General features: G+C 31.1%; 1 protein-coding gene across 13 annotated transcripts in view; it reads right to left on the reverse strand.

Annotated features, from left to right (window-relative positions):
• LOC123698557 (small conductance calcium-activated potassium channel protein) overlaps nucleotides 1-23,740 on the reverse strand; it is a 205,350-nt gene that overhangs the window by 106,113 nt on the left and 75,497 nt on the right. For 12 of the 13 annotated variants that reach the window (XR_006752422.1, XM_045645231.1, XM_045645234.1 and 9 more), the window contains exon 3: nucleotides 18,542-18,643. The exons of the other annotated variant lie outside the window; for it this stretch is intronic. Coding sequence is in view for 11 of the 12 variants with exons in the window: in XM_045645231.1 (XP_045501187.1) it covers nucleotides 18,542-18,643 (102 nt within the window). In the remaining variant the exon portion in view is untranslated. The remainder of the gene's footprint in view (nucleotides 1-18,541; nucleotides 18,644-23,740) is intronic. 13 annotated transcript variants of the gene reach the window in all.

Below are 23,740 nucleotides of genomic sequence, written 5' to 3' on the forward strand. Positions count from 1 at the left end.
CAAGTACATTCATTGAATTAAACTACGACTAGAGCAAAATTACCTCAACCTCAAGCAGTATTTTATTATCATCGCCTGAGCTCCCTTTAAAAGTGAAAATAGTAAGGTAAAAGTACATTAAAAGGAAAACAACCAATAACGCCAACCAAACAGTAAATGATATTAAACTTGCAATAAGCGCGAAGTCGACACAAATTGCCTCAATGACCGATAACTTAAGTACCTACTGTAATTTTCAGGTCATTACGTTATTTGTAGCAATTTCTTTGAACTAGAGTACATTATGATATGCATACGTTATATGCAATAATTAAATAATAAGGTGCAATCAATAAACCAGTGCTTTTTATATCATCGACAATCTACTAAGTAGTAGAATAGGTAGGTAGTAGTAGAATCTATGTACTTGTAGTATTACTATGACTCTACGTAGGTATAATTCATTTATCAATAAGTTTTATTCAGATAAAATATCTAAAATTATTTTCCTAAAAACTACCGAAAATTTATTTAGGTAGGTATTTATTTATTTATTTATTTAAGATAAAATGTTATATTCATTATAATTGAGAAGGAAACTTGAAACATCAATACCTACCTGAATTTACAAGTTCTGGGACCAATATCATATAATCAAATAAGAGACCTTCGAGACTTCGTTACTATTTTTAGAGTCAATGACATAAATATATTAGATTTACGTTATTGACTGTACAAGTGTACAATGTACATACTTTATTAAATAATATTATGTGGATGAAAAAAGTTTCTTGTTTTAAGTAACTTTTCAGATAGATCACCATTAAATCCATAATTATTGTTATTTATAAATATTACCTATATATCCTTTATACCTAAAACTACATAATACATATATTACTTGTAGGTATTTCAATAGATCGAGAAAAAAAAATACGATCTTCTCAAAAAAAGAAACTACTCATGCTGATAAAATAAAGATTAATTATATTATTAAGAGCCGTACCTTATTTAAATTAAACAAACTACTTAAACTATAAAAGCAGATTATCAAACTGAACAGAACTTACTTAAATTAGTTACAATTGAATGAAGCCTATCGGCTATTAAATACGTCTCGATGTGAATGAAACTAAAGCAATGTTCATCAATGCAAAATCTATTCTTGAATGTTGAAATTTGATTCCATTCCCAATTCAATCTTAGTCAAGAGATTAAGATAGGATTCACTGTCTTTCACTCGATATCTTATTATATTAAGGGCCGATTTTTCAATCCTTGGATAAAACTTATTCGTTGAATAACGTATTAAACTACCATTTCAAAAATGTATTCTAATTACCTGTATTTGACAGTGTACAGGTGACATTTTAATATTATCGTGTAATACTTTATTGGACGGATAAGTTTTAACCAAGGATTGAAAAATCGGCCCTAAATTGTCTCAGAAATGCCATAAAGCTCGCGCCAAAATTGAATTTAATTTTGAGGTCACAAAATTCCGATACATTATAGACATAAAAACCAACCAACCAACCAAAAAAAAATATAATACGAAGAAAAATACATTGAAGCTTTGATGCTACGTTCAGACTCGATTTAAAACAAAAAAAAATAGACAAAGAGCGCCGAGCTCAGAAAGATTGCCATTTCTTCCATTACCTACCTGTGGGAATTAAGAGTGGATACTATTTATTTAATTTAAGCTTTTTCCTGTATCTTACGATTTAAAATTTTAAGAATACATACAAGCACATGTACTACGTGAGTACCTTTGTATTATGATTAAGAACGAGTTTTAAAAGAAAAGCTAAAAACTATTAATAATATGATTCTTAACAACTGCTATATTTTTTAAGGCCCATGTTTAAAACTACATCTAAAACTGAAAACATAACCCAATAACTTTACACGTTCCGTTCATACGAGCAATTGAAAATCCCAGCTCTATAAAAGATAAAGTTTTGAACTTCCAAGTTAAGTGTAGCATTAGTATATGCTTGGCTCGGGTCCAACACGACAGATTTCTGCGGCCGCATGCATAATGCATGCATGCAATTTACTCGTCCTGCCTCTAAACATGATATGCTTAAATTGATTTTAGTGCTAAGATGCTCTTATGAATGAAGTGATGTGATTTAGATTGAATATGAAATCATTACAACGAGGTGTTGGTTTTGGCTTTTATTAGTATGAAGAGATAATCGATCATAAATTTAATATTTGTGTTCCTATAGAGTATAGATGATCAGAAATGCTTCTATAAGAAGTCAATTTGATTGAATAATCGTTTTTATAATATTTATGTTATTAAAAACTAGTTGGTTAACAATAAAATCAATTTTGTAAAGACTGCTAAATATTTTACAATTTAGTTCTTAAAAACGATAAAACAAAATGCTTAATCTATGAAGATAATATGGACATCTTATTCTTCTGTTACAATAAAACACATCATTCCCAACTCCTATAAAAAAAAAAATAAAAAAAAAATAAAAAAAAAAATCTTTATTTTGCCAAAAACATAATCTTTACAAAAATGTGTGCGCTGACTCTTGAACTAGAGTAACTCTGTGTCTCAAGAGCCAGCGTTCCTCCTTATAAATACAACTACATAAGTACATTTTTAAAGCAAAACAAAAATTTCGGTTTGATTACAAAAAGTTTAAATTAAAGAAAAATATATAATATGCATAATATGTATGTGAGAGCGTGAGCGTGAGTGTGTGTGTGTGTGTGTGTGGGCGTGTGTGTGTGTGTGTGTGTGTGTGTGTGTGTGTGTGTGTGTGTGTGTGTGTGTGTGTGTGTGAAAGCGTGAGTGGATGTGTGTTAGCGTGTGTGTGTGTGTGAGTGCAGAGCGTGTACTTATTTCCCTCAGTTCTTACTATATTTTTTTAAAAGTTGTAATTTTCTCTGTCTCCAAATAATCTAATGTTTGTAATATTTTTGTTAACTTTTTTTTTAAGTCATGTTTGTTAAGATCAAAAATCAAAGTGCGGCGATTTATTTTATTGTAAATCAATGAACTCAAAACGTGGTACTGATGCTTGGCAAAGCTTGTCCTGTGGGGTACTAAGGGACAAATATCTCTAGAACTCCGTTTGGCTGGGTCACGTGAAGAGGGAACTTTTGGATGTTTTTTGATAATAGTTCGCAGAATGTAAAGCTGTCTTACCGTGAGGACTTCACAGTGAGCGTAGAGTTCGTTTGTTGGAAACCTGAATGGTTTGTGAGACATAACTTTAAGCACAGAACGTTGTGCTTTTTCTGCAATAAGCATAATACTCTTACAAGCACCACCCCAGGCCGGTATGCAGTAGCTTAGCACCGATTGACATAAACTAAAGTAGACTAATTTCATAATATCAAAGCTAGCCGAGTTACGCAACTTTTTAAAAATAAATGTAAGTGATCTTATTCGTGCTGCGATAACATTAATTTGTGGATGCCATTTTAGTCGATCATCTATGGTAACACCTAGGTATTTGTAAGTTACTACACGCGATAAGGAAGGACATCCACATGAGACAGTTTCAGTTGTATCACACGAATGAACATTTATTTTAAAAGTTAATGGTGGCGCTCCCCGGTTATTTATATAAAATGGAATAAATTTAGTTTTCACAACATTGACAGTCAACAAATTAGATGATAGCCATGACATAACAATTCTTAAACAATTTTCAGCTCTGTATTGAAGCTTTGTCCAGTCTGAGTCCCAAATTACAAGTGCAGTATCGTCTGCATATGTAAATATATTGCAGTTCTGAAGTTTAATTTGGCACAGAAGACCTATGTAGTGTTACATTGAGCAAAAACTTCCTCGCTCGCCAAATGGTATCTAATATACTCGTAATGATCTCAAGATATACGGGAACGGGAAAATGCTGATGATGCATAGAAACTGAATATGTTGCCAAACTTTTAGGATCAAATTTATGTACGATTTATAGCCTTTTAATAGTTGTTCTAAAGTTTGCGACGATCTTTTATGTACCGGGAAGTGATAGGCCTTGAAAGATCGTTGGCTAATATGTGAAAATACTTTTTTTTAACTCTTTTAAAATGAATTTTTCGTTACAAGGATAGAAGTTCATCGCATATAAGAGCGTAAGAGAATTCAATCGATAATTATGATTTGAAAATTTAAACAGAACCATCATGTAGTTCTTGTTTCTAAGTAATTTATGAGCAAATAATTTTTCTTCAATAATACGAGTAAAAAAATATTGTCGAAGTGATTTTATGTACCTATGTAAGAACAATAATATTAAGTATTTATACCTTATATATACCTTTCTAAACTCTGTATATTTGTTAGAATAACCCAATGATAACAATTAATTGCGAGAACGTGATCTAATTCGCATTAAACTTTATCCCACTAGTCGTTTAATTTGATTAAACTTCCAACTTTGTCATTGGTCTATTTGAAGATCATGTTCCTTCGATACTGAAGTTTCACAGTAAAGTTCCATAGTCGGACTTAATGAAATAAATCAAATTCAATCTACATCATTATTGGATACTAGTAACCGGGATTTTTGTTTTACAAAGGAAATATAGTTTCAAAAACGTTCACCTTTCTCGATTTTATGTGTCAATGCTTCCGTGACAATAATTGTTGCTAGGATGAATAATTTACCAACATTCATACAACATTAACTTAACGTTTGAATTGAAATCTTAATATCCTACTATAATATTATTATAAATGCGAAAGTTTGTATGGATGTATGGATGTATGGATGTTTGTTACTCTTTCACGTAAAAACTACTGAACCGATTCCAATGAAATTTAGCACACATATAGAAGGTAACTTGGATTAACACATAGGATAGTTTTTATCCCGAAAATCCCACGGGAACGGGAACTATGCGGGCTTTCCTTTGCAAACGCGGGCGAAGCCGCGGGCGGAAATCTAGTTTTTCTATAAAATACGTTGTTGGATTTAAATGTGTAAATGTGTATTGTGTTAAAATTTAACATTACTAATTATAACAAGATAATTCATAGTTAAAACAACATGAAATCACAAACACAAAAACATTATAAGCTAATTGTTTTGGTAACAAATTAAAATTGAAATCAGCACAAAAACGCTGACAAGGGTCTAAGCCGCTGGCAATTCGTAACAAGAACGATGAAATTGCTTTCTAAATAATATGCAAATATATCGTATTTCTAATGTAAATGAAACAAGTTGTGTAGCATTAAGAGAAATGCTTTTCAATGTGTTTATCAAAAGTGTATACTGTATAACTACTCGTTCGTGTTCTCTATCACATTTAAATTAAATAAATATGTATCGTATTTATGCGTTTTCATACAGCTCTTTATCATCTATTTCACTAGAAAGTTTGTGAAAAGTGGTAAGTAGCTCTTCTTTTAATTACATTAAACCATGTATTTAAATTTGCCTTAAAAGAATTCAAAATCTTTTCAAGGTTGAAAGTCAAAGAAATTAGAAATCGACAGTTCCATATTGATAATATTTATTGGGTTGTTCTCATTTTTGAAGTATCATAAACACTAATGAACTAAATGTGTATGAATTTATGCGATAACATCATATGAAATAAATATGTTTAAGATAATAAACACAAATACACATCAATCAACTAAAATATTATGTTTGCGATGTTTTGTAACGATTCATACGATTGTTCCTTACGAAAAAAAAACAATCGTATGAATCGTTAAAAAACATCGCAAACATAATATTTTAGTTGATCGATGTGTATTTAAGAAGCGAAGCAAAGTTAAAAATTAAACCATTTACCATCTCAATTAAACTCTTTCGCATTCGAAAATGAACGTTTTTATAATTAGAAATAAGAAAGTTTGGGGAACTAAAAACGGCGACTTTAATTAAAGAGTCAAGTACGTACAGCCACTTCAATATCTCATAGTTGGTAAATTGCGAAAATTTGTTTTTCCCGACTTAAGTGTTAAGGTGCAATAAGTCACTGATGGAAATGACTGGGAACTGGAAGTTTCTGTTTATAAGCAAATTGTGGACTCATTTTCAGTACCAACTTTTAAATTAGGTTTTTGCTCGGAGATAACTTTATAGAGTCGCCTTACTTAATAATTTCACGAGTCGTGTTGACATTTTTATGTTCACATTTTCGGAGTGTGCATTCGACTTACAATATTTAAATAGGTACACAATTTTTAGTATTATGTACTTGTTTATACTATTTAAGATTATAAAGGTTCAAACACAATTTATTAATACAACTAACAACAGCATGCGAATTCACAGACATTTATAAAAATAATATTAAATTTACATTTCATTTTTTTTTGTTATATATTCTACCGACTCTTGCTATATATATATATATATATATATATATATATATATATTGGTTTTCAACTGGTCTGTTTACTTCACAAAATAAAGTCCGCAAAAATAATATCTAAACTAAAAGTTTATTTTATTCGATTCAATTAAACAGTTTTGTTATTTTACTATAGTTTCCTTAGAACCACAACATATACAAACAAACATTTATTTTTGATTTTCTATGCTGCTAGTTACAATAGAACTATATTTCCCGAGAGAACAAATTCATAATGACGCAGTTAATGGATAGAAATAGTTCGATGTAATAGGAAAAAGATAATTGAGACCACTATGTTAAATAAATAAATTTATCTAAGTTGTAAAAAAGTAACTGAGTAATTTATTTTTATTTCTATTATCATAATATTAATAAATATAATTATATAAGAACTTCTGATGTAGGTAATCCAAGACTGTTCTTTCAAGCAATATGCATCGAAACATTATCAATCTTCTATCGACTTATGCAATACCGCTCCAGATTCTCAATAACGAATGCACATTTTTAATACGCCTATTATCTGAGTTTCTTCAAATACACAACAATAACAATGAAATGAATAAAATGAATGTATGGGTGGACATTGATGGATCGGTCTTCAGCAAACCAAACAAACGTACCCATGTCCGATTGAAAAGCCCGGATTCGTGTGAATATAAGATATATATCAATTTATCAATGCATCAATAAGAAACGAGACGATATGAGATTTATTATATAGCGGAAGCGTTATTTGGTTTTAAGGTTAGGTAATATATACGCTGTATATATTACATTCGTCCGCTCCTGTTGGTCTTAGCGTGATGATATAGCGTGGCTAGGCCTTCCTCGATAAATGGGCTACCTAACAACGAAGTAATTTTTCAAATCGGACTAGTAGTTCCCGAGATTAGCGCGTTCAAACAAACAAACAAACTCTTCAGCTTTATAATATAAGTATAGATTAGTAAGTATGGATTAGTGAATTGTTTCAGGAAAATGTACAATAGTTGTAAAATAAAATATCACAAGTTCTTTAAAGGGTAATAAATGTATCCGTGTAGTGGAAGGAATAATTTTACATCGCTAGAAACGTTGGGGAATACGAGAAATAATAAAATAAATTTAAATAATTTGCTGTTATGCTGAATACTACGTTTCGTCTCAAGCTGCTCTTTTACTCGACCCATAATGAATACAAAATTATATAAAAGATTAGAAAAGTATAAATGTATAAGTTTTTCAGTGAAATAATTGATATCTGCATACATGGGTACTAGGAAAAATTTTTTTTATTTAATTGTTATGTCGTCTATATATTATAAGAACCAACACGAAAATTTCATGCTATTTAACATAACCTAAATATCAAAAATACTTTAAACCATGTAACTATTGTGGCATGTAACCATGTCATAACAATACACCGAAGAGCAACTCATAAATAATTCTTATGTATGCATTTCCAACAAATTTGACAAATGATCTCATCTGCAATGATTTATATCAGTCATAATTGCCAGTTTTCCAAGCGCCGCTTTACAACGTATCATAAAACGGGATTCCTAATGCAAATAATATTCATAATGAACCATTTATGCAAACAACATGGAAATCTTACCCGCACTTTAGTTTTAAGTGCCAATGCTTTCGTTTGTCATTCAACGTACCTTTTAGGGAAACTTCAACGAATATTCGTTGACTGACCGTTTGGCTTGGTTGGTAATGACCCTGCCTTTCAATCCAGAGGTCGTGGGTTTGATTCCCACCCAGAGCAAATATTTGTGTTATGTTTGCTGTGTGTCTGGGTGTTAATTATCTATATAAGTATTTGTTTAATATGTAGAGGTATGTTTATCAGCAGTCTGGTTTCCATAACACAAGCGAAAGCTTAGTATGGGATCAGATCGTGCTGTGTGTGAAAATTGTCCTGGAATATTATTTATTTTATTTTTTCTAATATAATTAGAACCAGTACATATGTTTTCCTGTCATTAAATATAATTGTATGTAGGTATTATTGTATTAATAATGGCATGCAAACCGATTGAAGATTTGTTTTGTAAAAATTAAATATGTAAGAAGGTGTTCTTACATATTTAATTTTTACAGATGAGCTGTAAACTGTTGTAGCCATATTTTTTTTTGAAAAGTAATTTGAATTTGAATATGTCTTTACTAATATTATAAAGAGGAAAGGTTTGTAATTATGTATGTATGTATGGTTTTCACTCATAAACTACTGGACCGATTTCAAAAATTCTTTCACCATTAAAAAGCTGCATCTTCACTGAGCAACATAGGCTAGGTTTTATCCAGGAAATCCCACGGGAACGGGAACGGGATGCGGGTTTTTCTTTGAAAACGCGGGCAAAGCCGCAGGCAGAAAGCTAGTATCTTATATTCTAATGCACCTAATACTTTTATTTCCTTTGAGTTTCTTAGTTTCTCTTCCACGTGAAGAAAGACGTAATAAAGCATTATTATTCACCCCGTTTCTATTTCCCTTCTTTATTTCATTCGCTGCAATGAAAAATTATAAGAGTGTAATTGCAGTGTAGTTTTTTTCCGTTTTACTTTATATTTTCTATGTGAAATAAACACCCGTTAAACACAATAGAAGGTTTGTCGTTATGAAACTTTACGCGTGCAATATAAGCTGTTACAGACTTGTGTATGTTTGCTTTTGTATTTTTTTATAATTTATGCTAGTTTTTATTTTTCATTTATGTTTATTCACAGGATTAAAAAAAGTAACAGGTTCGCAATTCGCCTACATTGTTTGTTTTTGTTAAATAACAACCGATTTTAATAATTTTTTTATTTGACTTTTTCGTTTTTCGTCGGTTAGTTTTTGTAAAAAAATAACTATTTGTTTTTCAATTAAATTTAATTTGATGCTAATTCTTAGATTATGAAACGACGTGCTAGAGCAGCTCTACATAGGAATAACAGTTAAGCAAACCTGCGGGTTATTGCTAGTAACAACATAATTAGGTAGTTGACCCTGTCTGCTATGTCTCGGATTGCGGTAAGTACACAGCTAAATAATTATGTGTGCAACGAACCATATTGTAGTTTGTTTATTAAGATAAATGAATGCGCAGTTTAGTATATGTAGTTTAATTTAGTATTAAATTTGTAAGTACATTTTAAAACTTTCGCTGAAACTTATACCATTTTTTAAAAATAGAATTGACATCGTTGTTTCTATTATTGCCACCAATTTTCTTGTATTGGAACTTTAGATAAGTATTTTAATTTCCTTAGCATTATTAACTTTAAATTATTGATTTTTAACTAAATAATTGGTAATTACGAGAAATTTTAATAGTTTAAGTGGATATTTAAGGAAATAGTGATAAGAAAAAGTAATAATGATTAAAAATAATTGAGAATTCCTTACCTATCTGCATAACTATTTAATCAATAAATAAGCCGACTATATTTTCCTCGCTTGTAATCTGAATTGATTCATTAGAATATGGCTGCCCACGAAAATATATTTTATTACCTACTCCTTCAATACTTTAGTCTATAACCTACATAGACAAAAAAAGATTTATTTGTATCTTTAATGGAATTAACCTACTATCTATGGATCCGATCAAGCAGATTAATAACAATTTCTTGAAATTATTAAGTCTAACCTTAGTTTAGTCATTTATCAAATGAAACTGATATTGTTTAAGTTTAGTCCTCCAATTTCTTGCAATAGATTGTACTTAAAAAAATAATAACTACAGTTAAAATTCAACTGTCTGTTGGTAATCTGCATTGTTCCCGAACAACTACGACATTGGGTCTTCAAGGAAAGAGCTTATTTGTCCATATAAGGCCGGCAAAGCACCTGTAGTACCTCTGGTGTTACAAGTGTTTATGGGCGGTGGTGACCACTTAACATCAGCTTTGCTTGCTCTGACATAAAAAAAAATTAATAAAAAAATCTCAATATTTATAGGTACTAAAACAATAAGCTTCACTCACGAAGACCGATTAAGGAATCGCATCAAGGTATTAATAAAAAGAGACAAACACTCACGTGTATATCTGTCTCTATCACCTTTACTATCGGCTGAAACATTTAAAACACGTTAGTCCTCAAAGTTAATTGCTGCAGTTCAAACAGCGTTCGCTGCACGTTTTTAATATTTATTCTCTACACACGACGCAATGACTTTCTCAGTTTTTATGCGGGTAGGTATATAAACGGTTTAATTTATTAGAAGTTAAATTAACAATATGAGAAAGATTACGGCTTTATCGTTGTAGTATTTGATTTTTGTTGTTATGCAAAATTATTAGATTTGAAAATTATTTAAAATTTTATTCATTGTGAAAAACTCATACTAAATTCTTCATAAATAATCTCTTATAATATTAACTGCCTCTATAAACTTATGGTATTTTTTGCGCAAAAATCGTATGCACAAAATGTGACATAGAAATTTCTACTTGATTCTATTTTATGTTCCTAAAACCGAGAACACATTTCTGCATTAGCTGTTGTACACACAATTACTCAAGGTTGTCAACATAACTACCTTTTGCATTGCCTGCTGAATTCATAGCACAAATAGATTTGGCTTGTCTTTACGATATGAGAATAAGAGCAAAGCCTTACCTATTGTTTCAGCCGAACTCCACAAAGGGAGTAATTGTACCACTGAAATGGGAGCCGAAGGTCGTACTAAATTGTCTGGTATAAATAACTATTTTCTAAGTGAATTGGGACCTTGTTTGTGTAAATACATTTCATAACTGTGTTGAATCTTCCCTAATATTTAGTGTTGTGATGATTTTATCTTATAATAAGTAACATATTTATTAAATAACTGTCAAGAGAAGAAAAAATTTAATTACAATTATATTATGACCATTGTCATGATAATTATGTCATGGTAACATTACCATACCTTTTGCATGAAATTAATTTCCTTGTAGTGAAATTCATATCCTACCTACGCTACGAATCGGATAAAGATCACGAGTATTTAATATATTAAAAATATCTAATAATTTCAACAATTATAAATACGCAATTCGTTAATAGAAATAAATAACGCCCATACTTCCAAATCTAACACAGTAACCTACATACTCATATCGGTTACTAATATTTTTCTCGGTACGTAATATTATTTTCATCGTAAACCTCCCAATGTATTCAGAGATTGATCATATCGATAAGACTTAAGCAATGTGAATATAGTAATAAAGTGCAGCTATAAAAGTGTATCCAGATTTGAACAATGGCGAAATATTATTAACAGTAAAACAGTAGTAAAATCGCTCTGTTTTTTCATAAATCAAAATGAACCAATTAAGCTTGAAGGATGCAGATTAGAATTAACTTAAACTACAATATTTTAAGTAATTTCTATGTGCTTTTATTTGCTACTTATACAAATTGTTATTTGCAATACCTACAATTCTTATTTTTTTAATAGCATTATGATTCCTTAATTTCGTCGACATTCGACATTCGTCGACCTTTACTTAAAAACAACCTACAATAAAAACACAACTATTTACACACGAACCTGACAAAGAAATTAAAAACCAAATTAAACCCCATCCAATTTAATTCTTAATTGAAAAGCTTAAAATAATAAGAGCTTTAAACAACTAAATCCCATACAAATGCGCACACAGCAACTCGTACGCGACGACGCGAGCTGGCTTCAAAATTAATTACAATTAAGTATTTATGATAGAGTAGCAAAATTAACTGCTAACGTATGCATAACCGGCACAAGGGAATTTTCTATAGTGTATTAAATCCTTGATACACGACGTACATACAAATGACACATGAAACACTAACTTTTGTTGGTAATTCGATTATTATTTACTAGCCGCGCCCCGCAGTTTCACCCGCGTGGCTCCGCTCTTATTGTTCTTAGCGTGATGATATAATAATACAGCCCATAGCCTTCCTTCGTTTCTTTAACGAGATAATATAAGTACCTACTTTCTATAAATCACTACATAACTAAGGTTATAATGATTGTGTTTTCCTACTCATTAATCACATAAACACGGATTCTGATATTGAACTGAGAGATCAATGTATTGGTACATAGATTGATGTTAGTTCTGTAATGACGAGCTATGGTGAAGCGGTTTAAATCAACAAACAACAATTTATATGGAGACTATAAATTTGCCGTACATCGAGGTGAAATTCACTAATCATTATGCCTTAAAAGTAATAAAAATGTTATAATTATAACGTTCTTTCTCTGAATTGATTTGCCGTGTCTCATCAGCATATTCTGAACGTGAGCTTGACGCAAACGCTTTTAAATTCAATTTTATTGAAATGTAGTTAAAATACGACCAAGTCGACATTTTCTATAAAGTATATGAGTTTTCCATAGTTCACTTTTTTGTCGTAGTGTATATTTACCTCGGAAATACAAATTTGCGAATTCACTTCATAGAAGAGTGATTTATACTAATGTGAAATGCTGGATATTTTATAATATAATATATCACATATCGATGAATAGAAAATTGAAAATGACATAATATTATATCAAGATATTGCATTCAACTTTTTTATTTCATTAATTTGTACATCAATACTATTAAATATTGGTTGTTCATTTTTGTTTGATGTGAATCTACAAATTATTTTTACATTAATTTTTATTATACGTTATTTTTCAGTAACTATACAAAACATGATTTATTAACAACGGATCTTTTATTTTATTTCTATCTCAAACTCAATTCAATCATTCTGAAAGTAAATATAGTCTATAATAAGATCAAGAGTTATTGTAGTAAACTAAATAAATATATTAGGATCCTTGGGTCTGTATATTTTTACAAGGTCCTTCGAGATAGCAGATATATCGTAATATGTAATCATATTTAATATAATTTTATAATAATGGTCCTTGTTAGTAAAAAAAGACTTAAAAGAAGATATTCATTATTTTACATTATTACTTACCTATTTGCATATTAAGCAAATCAATCATGTTTTTCATAGTTTCATAGTCATGTTGAATACTATTTTACTGTTTCCTACAAGATTTACTCGAACATGTTAAAAGCAGTAAATCACGAGATAGTTTGAAAGTAAAATAAATAAATTATTCAATACCTCTATTTTTCTGCTCACGATAAATCATTTAGAATTTCGTTTCTATCAGTAAATATTTCACGTTTTACTAATTTTTCATGTCATGTAATAGTTAGAAATGTATCAAAACAGAAGGATTTCTGTATCAAGAAAAACATATTAAGTATAAGTTTTTTGTCGTCGTTGGCCTTACTAATAGGTTGGCTTACTAATGGTAAGTCTATAAGAAGCGTTTAATGGTGTGATTCCTGATCAATGTTTTGGTGTCCAAACAATCCATTGCGGGATTGACATACTTTTTAGAAGGTCGGACAAAGGAAGTTTATGGAAGCAGATTCAGAGTTACTTTGATGACGCTTTTTGGTCTAGGAGTATTCTGAACCTGGCTTCGTCTCAAGTTCTGCAACCCTCGGAGACATGTTTGTGCCACTCTGATCGATTGATAGCGAACTTCTACCAATTTTTATTATCAATATTAAAAAAGGCATGTCTCGTTTTGCACAGTCTTAGTTTCCACAGTTTGTATGGGTACAAATAAATTGTTACTAAACTATGTATTCAGTAAGTCACGTAGGTAGTGGTTCCCTCCAATACACAGGCTTGCGGTAAACAATAACAGTATGAGGAAGTGTGTCAAGGTTAACTTTACGAATATACGATATGGCGTTGAGATACGGTATAATTTCCTGTAGTAACGTTATTTTTAGCTTATCGGTCATTTTTGGGGCTTTAATTTGATTCGTTGATAGCGATTGTTAATGGAACTAATTGTTGTTATTATATGTTAGTTTTAATGTCTTCAATTTGATGTTAATATGAATTGGTTAATGAATACAGCATTTCAAATCTATTCTAAATATATAACATAATTATGTTGTTAATATAACAGCAGTTATTAATTAATGAAACAATTTAAAACAAAATTCGTGAAAGGAAAACAAGACTGTATACTGTATTCACTGAACATTATATAGCTTAACGTTATAAAAAGTGTATAAACATAAAATTTACAACACAACAAAGAACACTCGCTAAGAAAGACTTCACACTCGAACTGTTCTACCTACTTTTCACTTTTATGTCTGTAGTATACAACTTCTTGTCTCTACTTAATTCAAGTAATCTTGCACGCTATTTTATCGCTCAATCAAACTCAAGACCGTTTAATTTATCCGCTTAAATAACGATTAAAGCTAAAGTAGAACAATGCTTATTCGATTAAGGTAAGACAAGCATGAAGCACTCGTAGGTTGAATGGAAATGTATGATTCAGGACATTTCGAGCCGAATCTAATTGGCATAATAATAGCGAACATTTTTATGTCAGTTATCAAAAACCATAAAGGTATTCTGTAAGTTTCAGGCAGACCTTTCACTTAGGTTTTGTTATTACCAGAAACCACGTACTTTCAGTTTTTTTATTATACCTTTCAAGATTCAAGGAAGCGCCTTGCGGAGGCTTTTGCTCATCATTGGGACATAACGCGCTAATACAATTATTACAATTATTTACATTATTTTATATGAAGCTGTGTCTGCAGTAAGAAATAAACAGATTCATAAAGTTTTTAATGCTCACCTATGCATGTGTATATGTAAATATGTATGTAATATATAACGTATGTACGTTATATATTTACCCTTTGCTATAAGTAAATGTGTTATTATACTATATTTATCTAGAAGCCAGCATATTTTTAAAGATATGCTACAAATAGGTTTTAGCATATTTGCACCTCCATACTTCTACAGTCTTACGTCATAATGTAACAGGTTTATTCACAGTAAATGACTACATTACTAGCACTAACCTAATTATTTACTAACACAAACTGTTAATCTAATTACCACAACCAAATTAGGTCCTAAATCATCCTTTGATTAAGTATCTACATCCTATATTCCTATCATAATTAGATCGCGTAAATTAGTTGTAATAAATGAGTTTATATAATATGTACTTAGTTACAAACCGTGACGTTGTTTGCGTTGTATTTCTGTCCCTAGACTTGCTCTAGACTTGAAGTTTCTATATTCACTTGATTTCATCGTATTCATCAACGTTCTATTTTCAGCAAAAAAGTCTATGAAAGTTTAATTCAATATGAATTATCGAATATAAAATTTCAAAAACTCAGTCATATCTTCTTAATCTTACGTAATAACGTAAGATTAAGAGAATGGTTGAATATAATGTTAAATATCATATTGTATTATCATGTATTTTTAAGAATACTTAAAAATACATGATAATACATGGTATTTAACATTATATTCAACCATTACACGATACAAAAATGGCGAACGTGTTCAAATAATATTAACATAATCTCGTATAATAAATGCAGAAATTTGTTTGAATATAGCCGTAATCTTGGGAGGGCTAAGCGAGTTAATTTCAATATTGTTCCCTCGAGGCGAGAGGACGCTCGCGCTGCATTAATCTGAGACAACTTAAGCGCGTTATATACGTTAGGGCTTTTAAAATCCTGAATTTCGTTAGTTTTAATATAGCTCGATAGTTTGCATAGCTAATTAAGTCGACTATTTGCATAGTTAGGTGGATATTTAAATTAAATAATGTTAGAGTATTCTTAAGTGCAACGAAACGTTTTTATCGTTGCTATGGTTAGAATTTTTAATGAATAGTAAAATGATTATTACAAATTAGGATTAATAACCATAATTTTAAAGCTGATAACAAAGGATTTCAGTCAAGTTTTAAGATCTTTGTATAAAATACAGTATTTCCGCCCGCGGCTTCGCCCGCGTTTTCAAAGAAAAACCCGCATAGTTGCCGTTACCGAGGGATTTCCGGGATAAAACCTATCCTATCTCGCAAGTTGGATCGAACTGCACATGGTGTGCGAATTTTATTATAATCGGTTAAGTGGTTTAGGAGTCCATTGAGGACAAACATTGTGACACGAGATTTATATTATATATTAAGAGATTACTTTTTATTAAGGTGTAGATAATACAAATACAATTTAAAGAAATATTTTACTTATTTAAGTTGTCAAAAGAATTGGTATTTTGCCTGGACAAGCAATTATTGGAAATTGTTCACCGGTCTCGACTTCAATAAGATAATATGCTAATGGGCTTAGAAATGATTGATAATTTCACAAGTCATTGATAATAGCAATGTGGCTGCGCTAAAATTGGCGATTTATTTTTACCTGGTTCGAATTTAATCTGAATTGAGGAAAATCTTTAAATTATGAGTGTGCGGAAAATTTAAATTACATTATTCTTTCAACTCTCTAATCAGAATATTTTTATTTCATTTCGAATAAATCTTCATTCCGTTAATGATTTTTAATTTTTAAAGTAGATAAATCATTTTTAGACAAAACACCTACAACCTATTGGGTACTTTTTAGTTTTTAAAGTATCATCTATATATTATTATATTATATAAATGAAACCCGTTTTCCTTGGCCACGGCATCACGCGTAAACGGGTGGACCGATTTCGATAATTATTTTGTATTCCTTGAAGTACGAGGATGGTTCTTATGGGGAGAAAACGTAAATATATACCACGGGCGAAGCCGGGGCGGACCGCTAGTAATATTATATTATTATGTTACAAAATGTTGAAAAATCAGGTCATCAATAATTTATTCATCATATTATCATCTATTATACAATACACTATACCAACTTAGAACTAAATTAAATAGATAAATACCTCATTTATCTAAGATATGTACCTAAAAATGCATCCTTAAACCCGATATACATAGTATTATGAATCATAACTTTCTGCTATATATTTTCATGATCAGACCCTTTTAGCAGAAATGCTCAGTATTTCGATACAATAGCTGTATAAAACACGCTTGAATGCACCTCTATATTGCGCTTTTGGTAGTTGATGCCTCGCTCTGAGACGATACGAAGCAAAGCTGCTTAGACCGTCTGTTGATATAGTAGCCATATTTAGTAATATAGTCTGTTTAGTATTGTCTTTAGTGTTATGAATATAGCAGATTACATAATACTAAGAATAAGACGGTTTGGAAAAAAAAGGATAAATTCAAAAGAATTAGTATGGTTGATATTATTTATGTAAAAATAAATATCAATTATTGCGCAGTTAAACTTACTCAAATAAAATAAAGTTGTATTGTGGCTTCCCCGAATAAATTAAATGATTTTTGATAAATTGTGTATTATAAATATGACAGTTTTGTTTAATGCTACCTCCGTGGGCGATTATCATAAGGTACAATAAACATTAGATATAATTTACGCTTAAAAGTTAATTCCTTTCAGGGAATTTGATTTGGCGGAAAACCCCATGAATTATGTTATATCCATAACAATTTGAAGACTTAAAATAAAATATAAATAGAACATATTTTAGCACTGATTACACATAAAGCTTAAAATTGAAAAAGCTTTACAAAACTGTCGCACTGATCGTGAATTCAACGATCATATAAAACACGTTAGTGCAATCTAACAATCCATCTAAAGTGCATCGAACGATAAATATTTTAAGTGAAATGAACTTAATGTGTACGTGCTGTGTATGTGACTTGAGTTGATGTTCCCAAAGCGTAAAATAACGTTTAAACGACCCAGAACATGAGTCAAATAAGATGATAGCAAAATATATCGGTTGCTGATGTAGACGAAAAAATGATACGCCATAGGCATTCGACATACAAAGCCAATTTGTCACCGTGCCAAGTGTGCATTGATGCGTATTTCTGTTCATATAAAATGTTCCTATATAAACAATTCATTGATGAAAAGCTACATTGGGTGCTGGGGTTATCGGGGACGTGGGAACCGTGGTCATTAACGAAGCTACAGGGACGTCACATTCGCCACTAACAAATTGCTTGGTGATAAATCACCACAGATCAACTGATCCTCGACTGTACAACCTAGTGTTCCGTGTCATTATACTAGAAGCTGATGTCTAAGGGGACTATCTAAATGGAGTACCATGCTTATCACTACTGCGCGCTTAGAAGCATTAGAAGCGTTCACAATTTTGTCGTCGAATTTTTGGTGTCATTTATTTAACGGTGTCGAAGAAATTTAGAATGCCAATCGTGGGAGATTGTACAGTCGATTGTGGTTGGCGGTGCATAATTGAAGAATACGAGCCCACCGTTCTAACGTAGGTCACTGTATCTCCCGTGGCCTCAGTGAATGCGCGCCTCAGTCGGGCCCGGCGAGTCTGCGACAGGGTTTGTGGGCAGAGGAGCAGCCCCTGCAGGTAAAATACCAAATCAAACAATGGATTCGTTTGGAGACAACCTCAAGACCCTTACACAGCACTTACACCGGTTAAGCAGTCTTAACAGCTGAGAAGCGATATTCATGACGTGTTCTGTGATAATCAACGGTGTTTGTATATAATAGTGTCTGGAGTGAAGCTGGGGATTATTTTAATGACGGTGAAATGTGTCGAGTCAGTTCCATCGGACGGGTAAGATATACGAGTCGCGTCGAGCTCAGGCACGATATTATGTATCTCTAAGGATGCCTTCGCATAGATCCGTTCTTGAAGTTGAAATTTACGCGTCGAACATCATCCAAAATGTATGATGAAGATATTTGGAACCGTATAAGTGAGTACCGTAACCGTATAAGAGTCATCGTTCGTTAGTGAATCAGAATAGACGTGTATTACTTTTTACTATAAAGTGCTTTGCGATTTTAATAATTATTTACATGATAATAAGAATTCAAGTTGCATAATTAGTGTTTGGTATTTATATCATTTCAATTTACGTTCGAAACACAGCGAGCGTTTCAAGCGGGAGCAAGACAATTGCAATTTTTTGTCCTGCACGCACCGTAGAACGACTCATATTCGTGCACAAATTATCCATTGCGGAGTAAATATGAGTGTACGCCGATCGCCAACACGTTTAACCAGCAGTGGTGCAGTGGGTACTGCCGGTGGATCGCATCCCGATCTATCGAAGCTAAGTTCGTTTTCAACGAGTTCTACGCCAACTGATACTCAAATCACTTACAGAAAACGGAAACAACCGCTAGAACAAGATTGCAGATGTAGTGATGATATGAAGGATATTCGCTCGGAGTTGAGCCGTATTAGTACATTACTTGAAAAATATGTTTGCTCAAACGAACAAATAATAAACAAAATTCATGAAAACATTTCTGAGGTAAAAACACAAATTACCGAAATTAAATCGTCCAACGAACAATCCTTGAATTTAATTCGCCAAAATACGAATCAAATCAATGAAATTAAGTCATCAGCATGTATGATAATTACTGAACAGAACATATTGAAGAGTACTATTTCTCAATTAGAATCCCAGATCAACCAGGGTGAGAGTAAAATAAAATCACTGGAGTTAAATCTTCAATCAATAAATCAGTCATCCAATCCATCGGGTTTTACGTCTAAAAATCAACTACATATAAATGAACACTTAATCAAGGAACTACGAGACAGAAAAAGCCGCGAAAAAAATGTAATTTTTGCTGGTTTCCCAGAATTGACATCTTATAACTCAGAGGAGAGGATATCTAAAGACAACTACGAAATTTTAAAAATTACCTCGCTAATAAGTTCAGACCTACCGAAGCCAGTAAAGATATATAGAATTGGCAAGTATTCACCGGGGAAAAATCGTAGAATAAAGGTTTGCTATGACACATTTGAATCTGCTAAAATAATCCTACGTAACAAAAATAAACTACCCAACAATATTAAAGCTTTTAGTGATCAAACGCCAGCTCAGGAAAAATATCTTAAAAGTTTACAGGATGAACTAAACCGTCGCATTGGTGAAGGAGAAACAGATCTCACAATAAAATACGTTAACGGAATGCCTACTATAAAGAAAATTATGTCAAAAAACTAGAAATAAATTTAAAGACAAACAACCAAAATATCAACTCCTATGAAATACTAGACAGCTATGAAAATTTGCAACTCTCCCGATCCAGGCTTAGATTTATATACTTCAATGCGCGAAGCATAAGAAAAAAAGGTAAACTAGATGAAGTAAAATGTATCCTGAGCTCATTAATAAAACCTATCCACGTAATTCTAATTACTGAAACTTGGATAAATTCTGATGCGCAAGCTTCAGAATTAAATATTGATAATTACACACATTATTTTAACTACCGGACTGACGCAAGAGGAGGTGGAGTCTCAGCATACATCCACAACGATTTAAAACACAATCTTATTGAATCACGATACGAGGAAGGGAACAATTACTTATGGATAAGTTTAGAACGATGTAAAATTGATGTAGGCGTTATCTATAAACCGGGCTATACTAACTGTCAAAAATTCCTTGAAATGTATGAATCGCAATTACAACAAAGGCACAGAGCTATTATTTTTGGAGATTTTAATATCGACTTGTTAACAAAAGATAAAAATACCAAACTATACAAATATACTCTTAAGTATAATGGACATATATTACTCAATAAACTAACTAAAAAATACAGCACAAGAGACTCTTCAAAAAAATCTATCATTGACCATGTAAGTACGAACCTTCAAAATGATAATTTTCATTTCGCAATAATAAACTCATGTATTTCCGACCATAAGCACATATACGTAGAATTAAAAAAATATTTACCCCCAAAAAGTGTTAAAACTCAATATAAAGCAATTAATTACGAAAGATTAACATCCCTGTCTGACTCCATAGTTGATACTGAAATAAACAAAGATTATACAATATTAGAAAATAAAATTAAATCTATTATAGATAAAAGTAAGATTACTAAAACTAAATTTCTAAATCTGCCCCGAAAAGACTGGATAAACAAAGCAATTTTAACAGAAATTAACGAAAGAAATTTATTATGGTCTCAACTAAAAAACAACCCTAAAAATAAAAACCTTCAAATAAAATTTAACACTCAAAAAATAAAGGTAAAAAAAGTTATTCAAGACACAAAAGATTCTTACTATTACCAAGAATTTACAAGGAATATAAATAAACCCAAGAAATTATGGACTTTAGTAAATAAATTAGCTAATAACAAAACTGTAAAATGTACTTTACCTACTAAATTACTTATAAATTCTGAATATATTACCGAGCCAAATGAAATATGCCAGATATTTAATCAATATTTTTCTACAATAGGATCTCGTCTAGCAAATTTAATACCCCTACAATATCAAACCAACTCTTCCTCAACCTTACCTAAATCACCATCAAAAAAGTACGAATTATCCACTTTTGATCCGTGTACACCTAATGAAATTTTAAAAATTATAAATAACCTTAATTCAAACTGTAGTACAGGTCTTGATGGTATTACCACAAAAGCAATTAAATGCATTAAAGAAAAATTGAATCATACCTTAAGCGATTGTTTCAACCAAGCTATAAGTCAAGGACGTTTTCCGGATTCGTTAAAAATAGCGAAGGTAACTCCTATCTATAAGAGTGGTTCAAAATTTGAACCTGGTAACTATAGGCCAATTTCGGTGTTGCCAGTGTTGTCAAAAATATTAGAGAAAATTTTACACACGAGATTAGAAAAATATTTAGACTCATTTAATTTTATTTCAGTGCGTCAATACGGTTTTAAGCCAAAAAGTAACACTCTGTCAGCGACTATAGACCTGACTACTAAAATAAAACAGAACATTGACGCAAAAAATTTAGTTTTGGGAGTATTTATTGACCTACAAAAGGCCTTCGATACCGTTTCTCACGAACTTTTAATAAAGAAATTAGCATCCATTAACATTACTGGTAAAGCACTAGACATGCTGAAATCATATTTAAAAAATCGATCACAAATCGTTAAAATAGATAACTACAATAGCATTCCCTTACCAATTACGTGTGGCATACCACAAGGTTCGATTTTAGGCCCATTGCTTTTTTTAATTTATATTAATAATTTACAAGATTTAAAACTAAATGGTCATCTAACACTTTATGCGGATGACACCTGTCTGTTTTATTTTGGTCCCTCTATACATGACATGATAAAGCAAGCACAAAATGATTTAAATAAATTAAATAAATGGTTTCAATACAATCTACTAACAATAAATATATCTAAAACGTGTTATATTAAATTTAAAGCTCAGAACAAAATTATTCCACCACACGCTCCACTTAAAATTAACGGTGTTGTATTAGAACATAAAACCCACGAGAAATACCTAGGTTTGCGAATCGACAGCTCTCTAAAATGGAATTATCACATCGACCACCTAAAAAATAAATTATCAGCACTTCTTAGATCTCTGCGTAATATCACTTCTTGCATTCCTCATAAATTACGCCACACCATCTACAACACGTTAGTCAAACCTCACCTAATGTATTTAATAGAAGTATGGGGTAACGCTTACAAAAATAAATTAGCGCCACTACAAATTTTACAAAATAAAATTATTAAAACCATTTTTAAATATCCTTTTTTAACTTCTACAAATAAAATCTACGACGATACTAAAATAATGAATTTAAAACAATTATACTTTTATAATACGTGTATGTTCATCCACAAAGCGCTACATAAAAACATAAATACAAATATAATATTCTCAACATCAAATCGCCACTATCCTAATAGACGAGCTAGCTATCTTGCCCTCCCGAAGATCCGAACGAATTATGGAAGGCGAACGGCAACATACGAGGGAGCACGTTTCTATAACGGATTGCCAAGCAAATTAAAAAGTGTAAACTCATTCATTGTATTCAAAAAACAATTAGCGAAACACATCCTGGAAGACCACACGCTCAAACTTTGAATGCAATGAATGAGTACCTAACCTAAACTTATGTTTGTAACTTACTTAGTATGTTACTTACTCTAAATTTTTAATTAACTAACGAATGATATTTTTTATAAATACCTATGTTTTAAATTTAAGTTTCTCATGTAAGTGACTTAATGTCTTAATGGGAATAAATGTCTTTAAACCTAAACCTATAAGTGATTATAAATAATTTTTTATAAGAAATATAATGTCACAATAAGACGAGAGGAATCACCATAATAATATTTAATCGAATTAGGTTTTCAATCAATTAATTAATTCATATAATTCGTACTCCTAAAAACTGTTTCAAAACAACATTCCAATTATTTTGTTTATTGTTTTTAGTTAAAACGTCGTTTATATTTAATAAAGTCAACGATATGATTACGTCTGCGTCTAAATTGTTCCTAACGTGTTTAATCTGTAAGCCAAATGTTATTGGTTCCATTTTCTTTTATCACTTTACTAAGTAAATATACTTAGCCAATTATACAGATGTTTCCTCGAGGCAATTCACTTAGCAATTTAATTAGATTAGCTTCTTGCCACAGTGATACAGAT

Source organism: Colias croceus, chromosome 16 (assembly GCF_905220415.1).
Source record: "Colias croceus chromosome 16, ilColCroc2.1".
NCBI classification, from domain to species: Eukaryota; Metazoa; Arthropoda; class Insecta; order Lepidoptera; family Pieridae; genus Colias; species Colias croceus.